Source organism: Cotesia glomerata, linkage group LG10, assembly GCF_020080835.1.
Source record: "Cotesia glomerata isolate CgM1 linkage group LG10, MPM_Cglom_v2.3, whole genome shotgun sequence".
In the NCBI taxonomy this organism is placed as follows: Eukaryota; Metazoa; Arthropoda; class Insecta; order Hymenoptera; family Braconidae; genus Cotesia; species Cotesia glomerata.
The window spans coordinates 7,100,842-7,121,834 of record NC_058167.1 but is presented as its reverse complement, the minus strand read 5'-3'; the positions used below and the strand labels follow the sequence as shown (position 1 = coordinate 7,121,834).

Here is a 20,993-nt window from a genome sequence, read left to right as displayed (position 1 = left end):
TTGACCTATTTTGATGTTTTTTTCCGTTTCTATTGCAGTAAATCAATTTTTAGAAAGTATGGAATTAATCTCCATTAAATTATCTCGACAATAGTATGCAAAATATCTTGATTCCGTGAACTAACAAGGCTATAATACTAAAAATAGTTGCTAAAATGAGGCGAAAAAAATTTTTCGATCGTAAAGCACTCTCTGATGCTTCGCATAATGAGTCGTGCAATATGTGCGTTACGTTACGTTGCCAGCCTCTGGAAGTGGCAGAGATAGCCGGGCGGCACACGTCTGACTTGGGCGATCACACATTTAAGCAACAACTTGAATGGGTGACTACTTTAGTCAGCGTTGGCTAGCGCGAGGGATCTCTGCACACTAGGAGAGGGGCCTAATGCTCCAGTGGTCGATAAAGAAGAGTTTCTTATCAATCACTGTAGACTTAGCCCAGTTTCGACTGTACTATCATGGGTTTTCTCTGTGGTTTCCCCATGTTTCTGTTCCAATACCCGAGTGGTAAGGACCAGGGTCAATGCGGTACAGAAGGCACAAGTCGGTCCACAGCCGCATTAAGAAGTGTGTGTTGGGAATGAAAAAATCCCGATATGCAGGGGGGTGGGGTCAAAAGAAGTAGTGAGTATAATGAAGTGATAATAATGATGGAAGTAAATACAAAGTAGAGCTGGGAAAAAAGTGTGTTATGTAACAAAGGGAAGTGAGAAATAATACCTCTTGCACGAAAAATCATATCGTCTGTCTCTTTTATCAGAATGTATTCTTCTTAAATTTTCGAAATTGAACTTTTTCTTATAAAGACTGCCGATGATTTTAATGTAATTACCACATTTAAATACATTTAATTTTTTTTTTATTTTCAAATTATGCTCGTAATTTTTAATTAACATGTGAGGGAAATAAGCTACATTTATTTCCCTCACGGTTTTGGAAATGCCGTAAAGATTCGGTATTTATACGATATAAATGCTGTATTTTTACCGTAATACTTCAGTTATTTTAGCCAGTTTTTTTGTCGAATTATTATGAAAAAATTACGAAATAAATTCAGAATATTTATGGCAATACAATAGAAAAATTACGGTATATTTACAGCATTTAAACCGTAAATATACCGCATATTTACTGTATATCTGCGGCACTATTGCAGCAAAAAACCGGAAAAGAAGATCTACTTTCTATTACCCCTACTTTCTATTACCGGCAAAATACCAAAAATATGCTGCTTTACTACTATTTTTCAATAGCTTGAAATTTTTTTTTATAATATTATAAATTATTATGAATAATTTTTAAGAGGTTGATAAACTAATTTCTCGATTATTATTATTATTAATAATTTTTTTTAGTTTAGACCGGGATTCGAACCCGGATCTTTTAGTTACGCGCCGAAGGCTCTACCAGTTGAGCTATCAGAGACACTATCCATATCTATTTACTCAGTCACCTAATAAGACTCACCGAGTAATAAACACAACCGTCCATCTTACGGTAGAAAGCATTATATCTTTAATTATATCAGTACAAACGCGGCAAAATTACAGTATATCTTTGGTATTTTTACCGTAGAAATACGATTTTATTATTGTAAAATTATAGTAATATTATAGTTAATACATAGATTTTTTACGGTAAAAGTTCTAGAGTTTTACAGTAATTTTATAGTATTATTTCTGAACTTTGCAGCAAAAGTACGGTAGAAATGCTATATAACTATAATAAAAAAACTGGCCAAAATGACCACAGAAATACCGTATTATTTCAGAATTATAACGGTAAATTTACAGTACCTTTTCTCACCTGGCAGCAGGTAAGTATTGCAATCATAGAGATGGGTGCCTATACTACAGTAAGGCATATAATATAAAATATTGACGGTTTTAGCTTAGTACGTGTAATTAACATGAGAAGGGAAAAATTATAAATAAATTAGTTGTTAATTATTTAATTATTATTAATTGTAGCAGACTTTTGATGGCAGAGGTTGTTTTTATAAATTCATAATATTGAAATCAGCCTATAAAAATTGTTTCATCTAATTAACAGATGAGGGTATTTTTTTCTAATTCTGGATCTTAGACATTACTTCTTCCCGGACATACTCAACGTGAGATATTTCAATTGTTATATCAAGTCCTCAGAGGAGGCTATATTTGGTGGTAACAATTCCGCGATCATCATCGCTCGGAACGCATTTTCTGTAACTGCACTTGATATTTGCATAATTATTACTATTATTCAAATTTTCTTATATTCTCTCATTTTTAAGTAAACCATAATAAATATTTCGTTGGTTAACTCAATTTAGTATTTAATTAATTTTTATATTTTAATTAAAGTATACATTATTTCGCGTAAGAAAAATCAATATACAATACGTCTCTATGTATTTACTACGAGTAGTAAGTAAAAGTTAGTACATTTAATATTAGAATATTTTCTATAACCTGAATAATATTTTTATGAATAAATTCTATTCTATCTTTTGAATATTAATGATCAAGAGAATCGTTTTTTTATCCACAAATAAAACTACGTGTAAGGTAAAAGCCCCAATATATTATCATGTACCAGTATGTGATCACTCCATGTATTTGTATATCTATACTCACAAATATAGGTATACAAATACATGGAGTGATCATATATTGGGGCTTTTACCTTACTTTATTTAAATGATTAATGAACTCTTATATTGAGTATCTAATTATTTAGCAATCAATAAATATTTGACTAAAATATTTATTATGTTGAAAATACTTATATATATTTTTATTTGCAGGAGTCCGTAAAAAAAAAATTTATAATGTAATATCAATATTTTTACACGACGATACTTATATTTGTTGATATTAAATCTTTAGCACGATTCATAATGCTAAGCATTGTTTCAATTTACATTAAAATAAGTTTAGTAAATTTCCTTGATTTCTTCTCAAGACAAATTAAAAAAATTTTTTCAATTGTTATTTTAAAAAATAAATTTTTAAATATAAGTTTTACTGTAGATAGCGTTATAACAATTAATCACGCATTTTTGTTTAATTGGCTTTATGCATAGTCGGTTACGTAGAACACTAATTATCCGGTTAAAATCAACATTAAAAGGTAATAAATATGGTTAAAATATACATAGATAATGAAAGAAAAATTAAAAAATGATAATTTTTTATCACTATTTTCTGATAAATAAACAATACATATTATTTATATTCATATTTATATTATTCATATTGATATCAGTACACATACAGCAGCAAGTAAATTAATAACAAAATATGTTGTATTTGACAAAAACTCATACGATAAACCGCGAGGGTTTAGAAAAAAAATTCGATTAATGTAAAATAATTTATAAATTATTAGTTTATATTAATTATAACAATAACGAAAAAAACTAATTTTTATTAAATTGTTTCAGTAAGAGTAATAACGATTGATCATCTACTGAAAGTAAAATATGGATTTTTATCTGGACATTAAAACTAGGTCATGGGTCATGACAAGATTCTCACTGCGCACGCTTCTATTATCGATTGAACCGTTCTCAATGTGTGTATATGTAAGATACTACTAACACGGTGGTAAAAGGAGAACCTCAGTGCTTGATTACTCTTCTTAGCCATTATAATAGTAAATAAATAAGTGCTCCAATAGTATTACCAAAATCGTACAAAATAATAATTAAAATAGTGAAGATGTGGTTAAGAAAAAAAATATCTATTCTATAAGAATGAATGTGACAAAAAAAGTGATATCGGCCATTTTGCTAATATCCACTACCGCCAGCGAATAAGAAGAGAGATTTCGTTTAGTCGTTTTACAAAGAGGTGGTGGCAGTAAAATCTGTAATCACAAGTAGAAGTGGACAAGCTCGATTAACGTCCACGGGAAGAGTATCATCAGGACGCAAGTAATAAACGGCGTAAGCCGCGGTGATACGTCTTCTCCTAGTTGACGATACACATAAATTTATAAATTATGTCGAGTACCGTGGGTAACGTGGGTATGGAACAATTGATTCCAATTGTTAATAAACTCCAAGATGCTTTTACTCAACTTGGAGTGTCTATGCAATTAGATCTTCCCCAAATTGCTGTTGTGGGTGGTCAAAGTGCGGGAAAAAGTTCTGTTTTAGAAAATTTTGTTGGAAAGTAAGTTATGACATCTATATATTATAAAAAATTACTTTATTCATTACAACTTTAGCTATCATTGTTTTTATATCTAGAAAATTTCTGACAGTATGGAGAGCACTTCTATTGATTAAAAATCTTGTCCTCTTTCTTTACATCTTTCTATATCTCTCTTTTAACTATTGAATCTTTATATTTAATACAAGGCGTGGCGATTAAAGTTACGGCGTAATGGAATTTTTTATTTTTCATTTTAATCATAAGTAATTATTAGTTTTGATATAATGTCATTAGTACGTATTTATACAAAATATAATTTGTGTGACATTTAATATAGATTTTTTAATCAAAACTCGACTAATGGTAAATACATTATTAATATGGAGCACTTATATCTCTATCGGCAATATCGGCCCAAGTTTTATGACGTCAAAGCGCCCATTCGTGGTGGCCTGTCAATCGTTTGATTCGCTACTCAATATGTTTAAATACTCCATAAATTTATAGTATATATTATTTTATTAAAATTATTAATTCATAAATATTTTTCATTATTTAACACAATTTTCTATATTTTTTAAAAAGAATAATTCGATTTTTTAATATTTCATTGGGTTTTTTATTATTGTCATTATTATTATTAATTAATTAAATTTTATTGATTGATGAAAATATTAAATGATACTATTATTTACAGAGACTTCCTGCCAAGAGGATCAGGGATTGTAACAAGAAGACCACTCATTTTACAACTCATCAACAGCACTACTGGTGAGTCAGTTGTATGATATCATTAAATAGTATTTTTTTTTGTCTATTAAAACGTTGCATATGTGCTTGTGGCAATTAAATAGTAAATTTTTTTTTCTTTATTTATCTATTTAAGATTTAAGAATTGTAGAAATGACTTTGAATCAATGAGTTCTTTTCTATTTGATAAATCTAAATAATAAAACTTCCTCTTTGATTATCGTTCATTCATTATCTTACATCCTGGATGCTTCAAATAATTGATAATAAAATTATAAATATAATTTGAGACTAATGAACTTGATACTATGACAAAAAAAAATACTTTCAATTTTTTGTTTGATTATTTTTGAACATAAAAATTTTTTAAAATTATTATTACAGAATATGCAGAATTTTTGCATTGTAAAGGCAAAAAATTCGTGGATTTTGATGAAGTTCGTAGAGAAATCGAAGCTGAAACTGATCGAGTTACAGGAAGTAATAAAGGAATATCGAATGTACCCATAAACTTGAGAGTTTATTCGCCAAATGGTATACATGTTTTCGATTTATTTTCCTAAATCTTTACTCATTCCATGAACAATCATTTAATGACAATATCTTTGCAGTCTTGAACTTGACTCTAATTGATTTGCCCGGTCTTACAAAAGTTCCAATCGGTGATCAACCTGCTGATATTGAAAATCAAATTAAAGGAATGATTTTCCAATTCATAAAAAAAGAAAATTGTCTTATATTAGCAGTGACACCAGCAAATACTGATTTAGCTAACAGTGATGCTTTAAAACTTGCCAAAGAAGTTGATCTTCAAGGTAAAAAGACGATTAATGTTATTTATTTTAATTTTGTTAAATGGAATAATTAATAATTGTAAAATTATTACAGGTGTCAGAACAATTGGTGTTATCACTAAGCTCGATCTTATGGACGAAGGTACAGATGCACGAGATATTTTGGAAAATAAATTATTACCCTTGCGACGAGGGTATATTGGTGTGGTGAACCGAAGTCAGAAAGATATTGATGGAAGGAAAGACATTAAAAATGCTTTGGCAGCTGAAAGAAAATTTTTTCTCAGGTATTATTTCTACTGACGTAAAAAATAAAATATTGAAATTTTGTAGTAAGGTAAAAGCCCCAATAGATGATCATGTACCAGTATATGATCACTCCATGTATTTGTATACCTATATTTGTGAATATAGATATACAGATACATGGAGTGATCATATACTGGTACGTGATCATCTATTGGGGCTTTTACCTTATTTATATAAATTTAATTCTATTTTTTAATTTAGCCATCCATCATATCGACATTTGGCAGACAGATTGGGAACACCGTATTTGCAGCGAGTTCTTAATCAACAATTGACTAACCATATTCGAGATACTCTACCTGCATTACGTGATAGATTACAAAAGCAATTGTTAACTTTGGAAAAAGATGTTGAACAGTATAAGCATTTTAGACCGGATGATCCTGCTATTAAAACAAAAGCTATGTTACAGTAAGTAAATTAATTTGTGTTAATATCATTTTTTAAATTTTATTTTTAATAAAACCGATAAATCAATATAGTTTACAATTGATACAATCAATATTAGGGTCTTGGCATCTACTGGAGTCAATTATTTTGTACTGTTTTCAGATCGATTCAAATGTTTATGTAGGTATTTTATTTTTCGCGTTTAAATTTTTGATTGGGAGTTTTATTTTTATAATTTTTAGTTATTTTATTCTACCGCATGGTTATTTTTATTAAATTGAATAACTTATTATTACGTGTGACATTTGATTTTTCTTTAATAACCAATTTGCTTTAAGATTTTTTTTTCTTTTAATCGACCTTTTAATGATTCCAAGGCTCTTACCTTACAACATTATTTAAACAACAAAGTATTTAATTTGAACACTTATTGTTTTAAGGATGATTCAACAACTACAATCAGATTTTGAAAGAACTATTGAAGGCTCTGGATCTGCTCAAATAAATACAATGGAATTGAGTGGTGGTGCTAAAATAAATCGATTGTTCCACGAAAGATTTCCTTTCGAAATTGTTAAAATGGAATTTGATGAAAAGGAATTACGCAGAGAGATTGCATTTGCAATCAGAAATATTCATGGTAAATTTTATTCCATAATTGAAAGAAATTCGTTTATTATGTTTTTTTTTCAAGCAATATAATTTTTAAACACAATTTCTTATTTTTATTTAAAAATTTTTTTAGGTATTAGGGTGGGACTCTTCACTCCTGACATGGCCTTTGAAGCTATTGTGAAAAAACAAATAAATAGGTTAAAAGAGCCAAGTTTAAAATGTGTTGACCTAGTCGTGCAAGAACTTAGTAATGTTGTGCGCATTTGTACAGATAGGGTTAGTTTAAATCAATAATAATTTGGATGAATTTATTAAGATAAATATATTAAAAGTTTTTTTGATATTAATATAATTAAATTAATATTTTAGATGTCACGCTATCCTAGACTAAGAGAAGAAACTGAACGAATAATTACTACTTACGTCAGACAACGAGAACAGCTTTGTAAAGAACAACTTATTCTTCTCGTTGATTGCGAGTTGGCTTATATGAATACTAATCATGAAGATTTCATAGGTTTTGCCAAGTAAGATATAGTTATGTTTATTTCTTTTTTATTTTTTTTTTTTTACTGTTGAATTCTATAGCTTAAGCATAGGATGATTTTTTAATTGGCGCTGCTTTTTTCATTTTTTTTGTGATATATTTTATATTTGTTCGTAAGTCAATTCATCATATATATACTTTCTCATTCAATAAATTTGTTATTTTTTTATTGTTATTATTTAAAGTAGATATTTTGTTGTAAAACTTGGACGTAATTGTAATTTTTTCACGCTTGAAAATACAGTATATTTCACTGCATCCATAATATTATAATTCTATAACTCGTAAATAACTGACACATAACGAGTGAATCAAATTATTAATTTATTTTATTTATTTTGTAGCAATAATTATATGTAAATACAGCAATAAATTATTGTTTTATAATTTAGCGCTTTGTTTATTTCAAAATTAAAGTAACTACTGCTTTTCTTTAGATAATTGGTTGTTAATGATTAAAAAAAAAAAGTATTGAAGTTGACAGAAATGAAATATAAACACCGTTGCATTAAAATCAATGAAGCACTTGCACTAGAATCAAAATAATCACTTTATCACATTTATACTACACACAGGCATAATTTAGTATTAAATAATATTGATTTTTTTTGTTTCAATTATAACAGCTATTGGTTAGATATAATTTTTATTTAGAATTTTTAACAAGCTTGAGAATTTTAATTTTTTTAATTTGCATTTCTTTGCTATCAAAAATGATGCGTTTTTTTTAATTTTTCTATCTGAATTTTCTATATTTTTCATACTTCGCTATGCGTTAAAATCGTCATAAATAAAAACAATTATTTAATTATATTGGCAGCGCGGCCGCCAGTATTTATAATTCAAGGTAAGAAAACATCAACATCAATCGCAAGGAAATAATATTTTTTTATTTAATTATAATCTCTAATTATTAATTATTTTATTTTTTATCAATTACTTATTTTTTAATTTTTACTGTTATATTAAATTTTTTTTTCTTTCTTAATTTATTTTTGATTTTCATCATATTTATTTTTCATGAAAAGTTGATGCTTCTTTTACAATTTGGATTGATATCATAAAAGCAAATTCATACCAACATGAACAACAATAAAATCATTGAAATTGTTATAGTTTAAGTGATTTAGTTGGATCTAGTTAATAATTGCTTAAAACTTTAATTTGCTTTTTTTTTTCGTTTGCATAAAAGTTGTTTTTTTTTACGTATTGAAATTAATGTACTTACTGATAGTTGAAAAAAAAACAGCATTGTGAAATTCATAATTTTAATGCTTAAAAAAAAATAATTTTCGTTACTATTATTATTTCTTTTAATTTCATTATTATTATTTTTTTATTATTATTAATTTTATTATTTTTATTATTAATATTATTACATAAACAATTATTTTTTTTACACATAACTTTTAATGAAATAATAAAAATATTTTTAATTTGTTTTAGCGCTCAACAATCTTCCGAGAACGCTGTTAAAGCTGGACGTCATACACTTGGCAATCAAGTTATTCGTAAAGGTTACATGTGTATCCATAATTTAGGTATTATGAAAGGTGGTTCAAGAGACTACTGGTTTGTTTTAACATCTGAGAGTATATCTTGGTTTAAAGACGAAGAGGTAAGTTTTTAAAGAAATTAAATTTTTTACTGAAAACTCAACTTACTTTTCATAAATTTTTAGGAGCGTGAAAAAAAATACATGTTACCACTGGATGGCTTAAAACTTCGTGATCTTGAACAAGGATTCATGTCACGACGTCATTTATTTGCGCTATTTAACCCCGAAGGTCGCAACGTTTATAAAGATTACAAGCAACTTGAGCTTAGTTGTGAAACTCAAGATGATGTTGATTCTTGGAAAGCATCTTTCTTGCGAGCTGGTGTTTATCCTGAGAAATCAACAGAAGCAGCCAATGGTGATGGCGAGGTAATTATCACTTACTATTTTATAATCACTTATTGTTATATCGACTTATACTGAAATTAGGAATCTAGATGAAACATTTTTCGTACCTTTTTTTTTCATTGAATTTCTATTTATATTCATACAAAGATTATATTATTTGTAGGATAAAAAAATTTTGGTGAGTCACAATTAAGGATGTGTGGATTGAATAATTTCTTTTGAAAAATAACATAGTGATAAGACTTTACCTCCCAAGATTAATCTATCAATATCTTATCTCTAACATTTAATTTAAAATCATTCTAAATTCAATTAATGCATCATTTACATTTTTTTTAAGCGTATGAAAATTTTAAAAAGACAATTGTCAAATAAATTGTGTTACTCAGCATTTAATATATGCACATACAATTTTTTTTTATATTTTTTTTTCTTTGCATTAACAAATAAGTAATTTGATTGCAAAGTTATTTATTTTATTATTAAATTGATTTTGTTTTATTTATGAACTTTGAACATCGAAAGGAAGGATATGAGGTTTGTAAAGTTTGATCAACTTGACAATGATCTCACAAGTTAAAAGAAACAACTACACACACGCCACTTAATGTATTGTAAAATGATACAAAGCTTTAAGAACATAAACAAACACATTTTTTTGTAATTTACCCGGCTAGCACTAAAAATATATGTATCAATTAGTGCGTATACAACAACTATCTATACATAACACGAGTTTAGTTTTTTATTTAATACTAATTGGTTTTTAGTAAATTAATTATTTAAAGTAAATCATTTTAATGTTGCAATATAATTATTTGAAGGGTGGTAATGAAGGTCAGTCCTCAATGGATCCACAATTGGAACGTCAAGTGGAGACGATAAGAAACTTGGTTGATTCATACATGAAAATAGTTACAAAGACTACTCGAGATCTTGTTCCAAAAACAATAATGCATTTAATAATCAATAACGCCAAGGATTTTATAAATGGAGAATTATTAGCTCATTTATATGCCAGTGGTGATCAGGTAAATTAAAAGTTATAAAATAATTTATTTAATAATTCTTTATTATACTTATACTAAACAATATCAATTTTTATTAGTCTTCAATGATGGAAGAGTCACCGGAAGAAGCTCAGAAACGAGAAGAAATGTTGCGAATGTATCATGCATGCAAAGAAGCTCTACGTATAATTGGAGATGTATCAATGGCTACTGTATCAACACCTGTGCCACCACCAGTGAAAAATGATTGGCTTGCATCGGGTGAAAACCCAAGGTAAATAACGCGTTAAATTATTAGCGATTCTAACTCTACATAACAAAAAACAATTTTTAAATTAAATCATTTTCTGTCTTCTCCATATTGTTTATTATGTGTCTTTGCTACATACTATCAAACATCAATGTCACAGTTATGGGTAAGACGATTACTCGATATTTTATTCTGTTTTAAATCGCCCGATTGTAGAAACCCTTCACGAATTATTGTAACTAGTTTTTTAGTAACACCAAGAGCAATAAATGAAGAACAAAAATTTTAAATAATTTAGTTATGCAGTAATTAAATGATCAGACATGTGTTTAATAAACATAAACTATTGTTTTAGATTGTCGCCACCGTCACCAGGAGGTCCTAGACGTGGTGTGACTCAACCTCCACCACCTGCAAGTTCACGAGCACCACCACCAGTACCAGCAGGTGGACGACCAGCTCCAGCTATCCCCAACCGACCTGGACCTGGAGGTCCACCACCATCACGTGGAACACCCGGGCTTCCACCTCCCCTAATCCCATCGTAAGTACTCAAATAAATAATATATATCTTATTTTATATTTTTTTATCCTTTATGTCACAAGTGCCCACGTGAAAGCATCATTAAAAATATTCTTAATTTCGGCACTGTGTTTAACTTGTTTTTTATTATATTATTATAAAACTAATAAACATCGCGCAAATCATTTTGGGCTTTGGTGCTAACATCACTTTCTATTGCAGGCGCCGACAATAAGTCTTCGCACTAACACAAGTCCTTTCTCTACTAATCAGTATACCCGTTGCATTTAACTAGTCAACATTTCGGAAAAAAATTGTAATAACTTGATTTTAATAATCCTACAATTTTTTTGTTTCTGATCGTATTAAACCATCCATTTATTTGTTTTATTTTTAATTTATATTCGGATAAACTATGATTAATGATAACAATAATTATTACTATTAATTAATAATAATAAGTACAAAAATGTATGTACAATAAGCAGAGTTTATATATTTATTTCTGAAATGGAAATTAGGTCCAGCGATACAAAATAATTATGATCAGGACCTATTGAATAATATGTTGTACATTTTGTTTGTTTTGCTAAAAAAATATAAAAAAACTAAAGTAGACCAAAAATGCTGGTATCATAGTTTTCTATTAGCTTTAAAAGAAATAAACAAGTTTATTTACTTACTAACAGCATGACAGATTTTCAATATTGTAAATATATATATAAAGGCCGTAGCCGGGTAAAGAGTTGAAATTTACGTTTTATTAGCTTGGTTTTTTTTTTTTTTTTTTTTTTTTTTATTTATTACTGATATAACAAGTATTTTTATGAAATACCAACTCTTTAAAAATATGTATTTTTAGTAAAAAGTTGAAGGAGTTAAAAAAAAAATTTTTTTATCTTCTCAATAAAGTTTAAACTTTAAAAAGCCGTTTATAGGCATTATTAAAATACTTTTCCAAACAAATTAAGAAAAAAAAAGTTTTGAAAATCCAAAAGTGCACCATTCATAACGCTCACTTAATTAATTAAAAAAAAAAGATAAGTCATATTACAGATTTAGTTGTATTACATGGACAATTGAACAACAATACAAAATAAATTGAGATCTGAGATAAAAATGGCGTGAAATGTTTGAATCTAAAATTAAAACACAATTTGTTCAATTGTTCAAAGAATGAAAACAAGTCAGTAATACGACTGATTTTTTTTTTCAAAAATTAAATGAGCGTTATGAGGTGTGCATTTTTGAAATTTCAAAATTTGTTTAAATATACTAGACGGTAGTTGAATGATTAAGTATTTTTTCCGAGAATTTCTCCATAAAATGGCTTGAATGATACAGTTTTATTTGTATATTTTTTCTTGGTTTTTTTATAAAGTTTACTTTCTCCTTCCTTATTTCTTCCTTTTTATTCCTATTATCACCATTAAATTATGGTTGCAACTGCCTTTAATTACCGCAAAGTTGTCTATAATAGCACAGAGACGAAACGAATATTTTAACTACTACTGGATCCCAAGAAGCTATTACTGACCGATAATCGAATCCGGAGTGACAAGTATACTAATTACTCAACCACTGGGACCGACTAAGTTTATATAAATTTAATTATTTATGTTGACGATAAAAAAGATTAACTTTTGACGACGCAAAATAAAAAATGCATACGATAAATTACTTGTATACTTATTATTTTTTTAATGAATGCAAATTAGAGAGTTAGATAACAGATTATTACAAAATTTGAAGTATGCAGAAGAAAAAAATTTTGTTTTTTAACTATCGTCTAATATTTAAAAAATTTTAAAAACATACTTTGGTAGACTATTCCTAAATTATGATATGAAAAAAGTTGGTATATTTTTATATATATTTTAATATATTCTTTAAGTAAATGTATAGATGTCTAATTCTTAGACGCACTCTGTAGCCTAAATACTTAATTTTTCAAACAAGATGTAAACCATTAAATACAAAAAGTAATATTTTGGAAATATCATTGTGAGAGGATGAATGACCTGACACGAATCGACTTTTTCAACGTGAATTTTCTAATAAAACATAAATAGAAATTATATCAGTAATAAACTAATGTTATTAAATGTGAGGTATACTTATTTTACATTACACGGTTATGGCTTTTTTATGCTTTATTTTTAACAAATGGTTTTAGTTTCTTTTCATAAAAAAAAAAAATATTCTTTTACGCAAAAGTTAAAATCATAAGTCGGTGCCTGCATTAAGCTTAGAATTATCGTTTAAATATTTTGATGCTTAACTTTTGAATATCATACATTGTTCAATTAAAGTAAAAATTTTAAGAATAAAGATAAAGACTTTTTTTTTTAAACGATGCATTCTTCTGGGTGTTTTCTATAAGTATAAAAAAAAAAAACAGTAAAAATCATGAGTTGACGTCAAATAACATAAAATAAAATAAGAAATAAAAAAAAAATAAGAGCATAGTTCAAAGTTTATACGTGATGTGTTTAGTCGCGGAGGTATCCAACAAAGAGTGACTCAAGCCGCGACACAAGCTGCTGCTAATGCTGCTGTGAACGAGCTGATGGATGCATTCAGGATCAAGTAAATAAATGCAATACGATGGCTTTCAATATATTTTGTTAATAATTTTTAATTTCAATTAAAGAATATAAATAAACAATAATTAAGTCTTCACTTCTTGTCGTAACAGAAGTGTTCTACAAAATCTAATTACGTAGTACGGTAGACTATTCAGGGTTGCAAATGCACTAATACTTTTTATTTCTGTTTTTAAAAATGTAACAAGTTTGCGAATAACTGCTCTTTCTATTTGCATGTCTCCAAACTTGATTAATGGAGAAGGCTTCTTTTTTAATTTTGTTAGTATAAACTACCAATCCAAAAAGCCTTATGCATTCAAAAATTTATAATTAATTAATTACCAGAAGTATTTAATTAATTTCCTGAAAAGTCTACTTAAGAATCCTGGTATTATAATCGTCTTTAAAATAGCAAAATCATTCCACAAGCATTTATACTGTGTTATTAAAACACAGACTAAAATTATGTATAAATTATTGAAAAGAAACAAAGTTTTATTGTAAAAAAAAAATTATAATAATAAATAAATAATTATAACAATAATAATTAATTCTGTCATGCTGTTAGTCGTTTTAAAGTATATATGAATTGTTCAAATAAATTATTGGAAAAAAGTGTTGCGATAAACACTTAAAACTATTCACGCGTTAATCGGAATTTAAAACAAAAAAAATAATTTGTGCAGTCTTAATCTATGGAGACAATTTCATTTAAACTAATACTTTGTTATTTGAAAATATTTTTCAAATTTGTTGATGTTGAATTCTTCTCAGATGCAGATTATTAAAAATAATGATAATAATCATTATAACTTTGTATATTTAAACTTCCACTAATCCATCAATTATTTATTAAAAAAAAAAAAAAAAATTAAATGTAGTAAAAACGTTTGAAAATAATGACAGATAAAGCAAAGTAACGTTGTAGAAATTATCGATTAAATTGAAATATACTTTACACAATTGTTTATAGTTGTTGTAAAAATACAGCTAAATGAAATCAAAATATTGGAAAGATCAATGATAATAATGGACAGAATAAATTATATTTTAATTTAAATATATTTTTTGCTGGGCCTAATAACTTTTTTTCTATCATAAAAAACGACAATTGTCAATTTTTTTTTACTTTTATTGAAATTTGATGTACATAAATTTCTGATTACGTATCAATGAATATTGATAAAATGAAGATAAAAAAAAACAATATATGCAGATACATATTATTTATTTTCTAATGGAAAATGATACCAATAAAAAAGAAAGATAAAGAAAAAGAAAAATAAATAAATAAATAATGTTTAACTGTAATCAGAAATGGATTATTGTAATGTTATTGTACAGTGAAAATTAGTACATTTACATTCCATGCACTGGTATACCTGAGTTAAATAGATCAATAAGAAAAAAAAGACATTAAATAATATACATATAAATAATGATATTTCAAAGCTATAATTATTACGATAATTGTTGTTGCAAATAAATAATTAAATTGTCATGTCCCATGCTTGTTAGTGAATAGTACATTTGATATTAGTTTATAAACTTTGACATTGCGAAATATTATTTTATAAATAATAATAATGGATTGATAAAAAAATGTCATAGTAATTTAGGTACTAATTTTTAGTGTGGGGCATATAAAATGGCATATCAAGGAGTTAATTTTATGGGTACACTATTGCACTTTCTAACTTATTCGTATTATTTATTTATTTTATCGTGTTTTTTTGTAAATTTTAGTTAATATTTGACAACGAAAATTTTAGTTTTTGTTTAAGGGAGTTTTACTGAATTTTATTGTTTCATCATCATCGATAATAATGTAAACATTATAACATATGATCTGATGAACTTTAGCAATAATAAAAGTATTAATTATTTATTTAATATTGATGTTGATGGTATTTTTAATTTTTATAAACATCGTAGTCTTTCGATTATTTTAATATTATATAGTAGCCAAAATAATATGTAATATTTATTTTCGACTTGTCAAATTTATTCCTAGATGTATCTATAATAGAGAAACGGATTTTAGTTAAACTTCCAGCAATTATTAAATAATAAAACTGTGCTTTATAATCACAGATTATTTTTTTTTTTTTATAATATTTATAATTTTATTATTTCATTTTACAAATGGTGACACTGACAAGTCAATTAATCGATTAAAAATTTAATAAACTTAATGTTGAAATAAATAATAATAAAATATTATAATATACATACTTGCCTACTTTATAAACAATATAAAAAAGGAGTTTAAATTTTATGAGGGTGTAAACACTAATAGGGGCTTTGATATATCTTCGTTATCATTGAAATATAATGCACTAAATTTATCACTTGCTTGTGTAACTATGTTGACACAATTACCGTAAGACAAGATTTGAAAATTTTAAAAGTATGCTTATAGCTTAGTTGTTCAATCGTTGATTTCATTGAATATTAAACGGTCATTTTGTTGAGAAATTTTTATTTTTTTTTTCTTCAAATTATTGAGCATAAATTATTATATTAAATTAATAATTAAAAGGTTTTTTTTTTTTAATTAATGGTTTTACTTTACAAAAGTATAAACCATTCGTAAAACCCGAAACAATATTTTTACATAGTAAATAAAACATAATAATTTTTGTGTGTATCTAATTGTGACTGAAGTTTGTATTTTTATGAAATTTATATCATTGCAAACAAAATTTAAAACGATGGATGAATTACAAAAATTTTTTTTTATAAAATAATGGAGGCTAATTTATTTTATTGTTTTTAATTTAATGAAATCTTCCAGTATTGAACTGCTAAGTTCAAAAAATAATGTTAATAATTATTTATAGAAAGTAATATAATCATTAAATAAAAAATTAGTCAAAATATAGTCCCCCAATGTAAAATTACATTATAGCTAAATAATAGATCTCCTTGGAATGAAAAAATAAATGATAAAAAATTTTTTTTTAGTTGAAAAAAAATTTCACATGATTCTGATATAGCTATTAATCGATAGTGATTCACGCTTCGTAATTTATGCTATAAAAAGAGAAAATAATTAAATAGATAAAAAAATTACTGTTTAAAGCGATATTGCTTTTGTTTAAATTAATAGCCTTACATTTAATGCACTGCGAGGATCATTTAAATTTGATCATTCATATGTTAAACGAATTATCAAGACACGCGATAGAAAGTCAAATCATTGAACAGAAATGGTTGTGTTGTATGCCAACTAAGTTTAACACAACAGACATGATGTTATCATACTATGAAAAAAAAAATTGAAAAACCATTACCGCCTTTTTGAAACGCGTATTACCACGTTAATAAATATTAAAACTACAATGAAAAGCAACAAAAATGAATAATGAAATGAAATATAATAGACAGATTGAACAACAATTAAACGTAGAATTATGGATATTATTATTAGCATTACTTTGCAGAATCAGGTTATGCCTTGCTACGGAATATTCTCATTACGAGAAGTATATCACTATTTTTTGACAAGTCATTTTACTTTTTATATGTAATAATAAGAATTAAAAACTGTTTTAAAAATAGTTTAAGTATTTGAACTAAATAAAAGTGACTTTAATTGTGGTTTATTTTACAATCAATTTTCAATAAACTTTTATTTTAGAAAATAATTAAACACTTCAATTTGATGATATGACGTTAAAAATTGTTATCCTACTCGATTAATAATAATAAAAATTTTTAAATTATATTTTCTTTGACTATAGAAATATATGATCACTAAATTCAAGAGTAAAAATAATATACATATGTACAACATTGATACTATTCAAAAGTAAAACGACTTGTCATACTTTTTATTGCAATGTAAATGTATATATAGAACATATAATATGTTATAGAATATATATATATATATATATATATATATATATATATATATATATATATATATATATATATATATATATATATATATATATATATATATATAAGTAAAAATAAGAGATGAAAAATAATAAAAAAAAATAATCATTATGGTGAATGCTGAAGTACGCATTTTCAATTGTAAACATACAATATTACAATTTACAGTAAAGAAATGTGAATTTACATTCTATATATTTATTGGCACCTGTTATAGTTTTCATCCTTTATTTCCTTATACAGATTGTTTATTTATTTTATTTGAAATTTTTTCTGCATGATTACTTATTTTATTGCTTCGATGCTTGCGTTTGTTTTAAAGTTAGTTTTTTTTTATATTATTATTGTTTTGTAATTATGGCATTTGTGCTTTTTCTTCTCTTGCAGATATGCAATTTTTCTTTTATTTAAGAATTAATAGCATTACTTAAAAGGTTTATTTCTATAAAAAATATTTTATTATATGTTTTTTAGCTATTTAATTAAAATATTTTTACAATTATTTATAATACATCTAATATGTTTGTTTAGGCGCCCTGTACCCAATATTCCTCCCCGTATTCCTGATAGACCATATTCTGGCCGACTTAATTGAACTAAGGGATTTATAATTTTCCTGCGTAAATGCCAACATCAAGAGCTGTTTCAAGGAAATCAACGAATACAACAAGTCCAATATTTTAAGTCTTCTTTTTTTTATTTTATTTTATTTTTTTTTATTTCAAGTTTTGGCAGCTAGTTATTTTAACATAACTTTATAAATAGACTTACGTGGTATAAACATTAAAAAAAAAAGTAAAGCAAAAAAAAACCTCAACGAAGACCAAGACCATCCCTTGGTCATGACCAAGACTGCTAGTAATCATAAATAATTCAGTAATTCCTTTTGTGATTTAAATTTTTATAAATTATTAACTTTTTTTTCATCAGTCATGGGCAATTGTTATTGATATATACATCACCACAGGATACATGAAAAAAGTATTATGATAAGCGATATTATAATAATCAGTCAAGATAAATATTTTGAATCGTTTCACTTGTGTTAAGAATAAATAATGGCTGTTTATTATTTTTTTATATCATTATTTAAATTATAATTAATAAGCCCCTTAATTAAAACACTCATAATTTATAATATATTTTAAGTAAATTAGTTTAAATTTAACTATTAATAATATACTTGATAGTAATTTACTATGTAGTATTGTCCAAAAATCTATGTAAATAAATATTTTGTATACTTATTCTTATCAATAATTTTTGTCAATGGATAAAAATCTTCATGGCTATCTGAAATTGAGAAATTTAAATTATACGACCAGTATTATAGCCATTTTTTATTTACTGGACATTACTAACAATTAATCTTGACAATTATTTGAAAGAAACACAATTACCTCGATTGTTATCAAGAGAAACGCTTATTTTCATGAAAAAGACGATTTTTTTTTTTTTTTTTTTTTTTTTTTTTTTTTTTTTTTTTTAATTACTAAGTTATACAATTTCTATAAATAATTGTATTATATTGTCGATTAAGCGTATTTTGTTCTATAAAACACTCAGGTAATTGAGGCCGCAATAATTAATAAGAGAATACTACGTTGATGTAAACTAAATTGAATTTGTAAATTTAAAACGTACTGATATGAATAATTGCACGACTCTCAGTCACTTAAGGCAAATGATCGGGTGTGAACTATTGTTGATTTCGATTTCATAATTTATGTATAGATAAAAGTGTTTTAGTATTAAAAACAATATTCCTTTTTAATTTACACAAAAAAAAAAATAAATCGTTTTCGAAGTATAAAAAATTTTGTTTTTTTATTTTTTTTTCTACTCAACATAGTTATTCATAGTTACGAATCCTGAAAATCATTCCAAAAAATATTATTTCTGGAAAGTAATTAAATTTGAATCTTTAAATACAAAATTTTTTGATATACCCGGGTAAAAAAGATTATATATAATTATACATAATTATATATGAAAAATGGCCCTATATAATTATATAGAATTAGATATAATTATTTCTATAAAAATAAAAAAAAACTCGGAGTTCGCGGGGATCGAACCGGGGACCTGACGCTTGACAGACTGACGCGCTACCTGTTTACCTACGAGACTTACTTGCAGATCAGAGCTTGAAATAACTACAATTAATGCAAATCGTATACATAATCAATTTTTATAAGTTAACTTAATTAATACAGTTCCTATTATTTCATCCACAAAAAATACTGTAGATTAATACATTATTAATCATTAGAGTAGCAGACTCTGAGATAAAAAAAATTATATACAATTGTATATGATTCATATATAATTATATATGATTTCTGTATAGTTGCACTGATAGAAGGATTTGTTTATATTTAATAAGCTTTATTGAATGTTAATAAATGATAGATAGATAGTTAGATAGTTAGATAGATGTGTTTTATTTGTATCACAAAAATTATGTGTTTTACAAAGAATATAATTTTAAATATATTAAATATTTAAATCTATGCGTTTATAAAACTACAGTAGTTTTTTAAACTTTGAATTTCTATAAGATAATATAAATTAGTATGGTCATATACATATACTTCATACATGTTTTTATGTGCGAGCACTCATACATTTAGCAACCACTTTTATACCATCTCACAATATTAGCTCTCGAATATATTGATTCTATCTTCCACATTTTCTCTCTTTTCCTTCTTTTATACATACAATACATCTCGATTTTTAATTTTCAAATATCAAATTTTAATTTTTACTCATTTCAACGACATTCAATCTATACTTGTTATTCATACATTCCTGATCTCTATCACTTTATCACTGATATTTAACTTATGTGTCTCTATCACTTAATGTTTTTATTGCTTTTTCTTCCTTTTTTTTTTTTTTTTTTTTTTTTATTTATATTTAAAAAATAAACACTTAAAAATTTTTATTCAATTTTTCAGCATTCTGCCTAAACATGCTAATCATTCATTCTCGCTCTCATTATTCTCTACCACTTTATCACTTTCATTTAATATTCTTTCTATTTCTCTTAATATTTTACAAAAGTCTTTGCACAGTTCCTCACTTAGCTTTTTTATTATTTTTTCTTTTATATTGTCTCCCTCACACGTTCCCCACCACACTAGTAATTTGCTCCGTTCTTTTTCATTCATATTCTCTGATATTTTCTCACAACCACACAAATGCTCTAGCGTTTCATCTTCCACTTTGCAGGCTCTACATTTCCAGTCCTTGTAGCC

General features: G+C 26.0%; 1 protein-coding gene across 9 annotated transcripts; it reads left to right on the top strand.

Annotated features, from left to right (window-relative positions):
* The first annotated feature begins 3,448 nt into the window (after positions 1-3,448).
* Positions 3,449-19,215, top strand: LOC123273174 (dynamin). 9 transcript variants are annotated; one of them, XM_044740438.1, is made up of 19 exons: positions 3,449-4,160; positions 4,840-4,913; positions 5,277-5,426; positions 5,504-5,707; positions 5,781-5,973; positions 6,197-6,406; positions 6,826-7,025; positions 7,131-7,276; positions 7,370-7,527; positions 8,368-8,394; positions 8,994-9,165; positions 9,229-9,474; positions 9,979-9,990; positions 10,278-10,484; positions 10,562-10,737; positions 10,874-10,879; positions 11,069-11,257; positions 13,733-13,825; positions 18,262-19,215. In XM_044740438.1, the coding sequence occupies exons 1-19, from the start codon at positions 3,988-3,990 to the stop codon at positions 18,323-18,325; spliced, it is 2,700 nt and encodes an 899-aa protein (XP_044596373.1). In that variant the 5' UTR covers positions 3,449-3,987; the 3' UTR covers positions 18,326-19,215. The 9 variants fall into 9 exon arrangements, with proteins under 9 accessions (XP_044596373.1, XP_044596375.1, XP_044596377.1 ...); XM_044740440.1 differs by lacking the exon at positions 9,979-9,990; XM_044740442.1 differs by lacking the exon at positions 8,368-8,394 and having other exon boundaries at positions 3,451-4,160.
* The last annotated feature ends 1,778 nt before the right edge of the window (positions 19,216-20,993 follow it).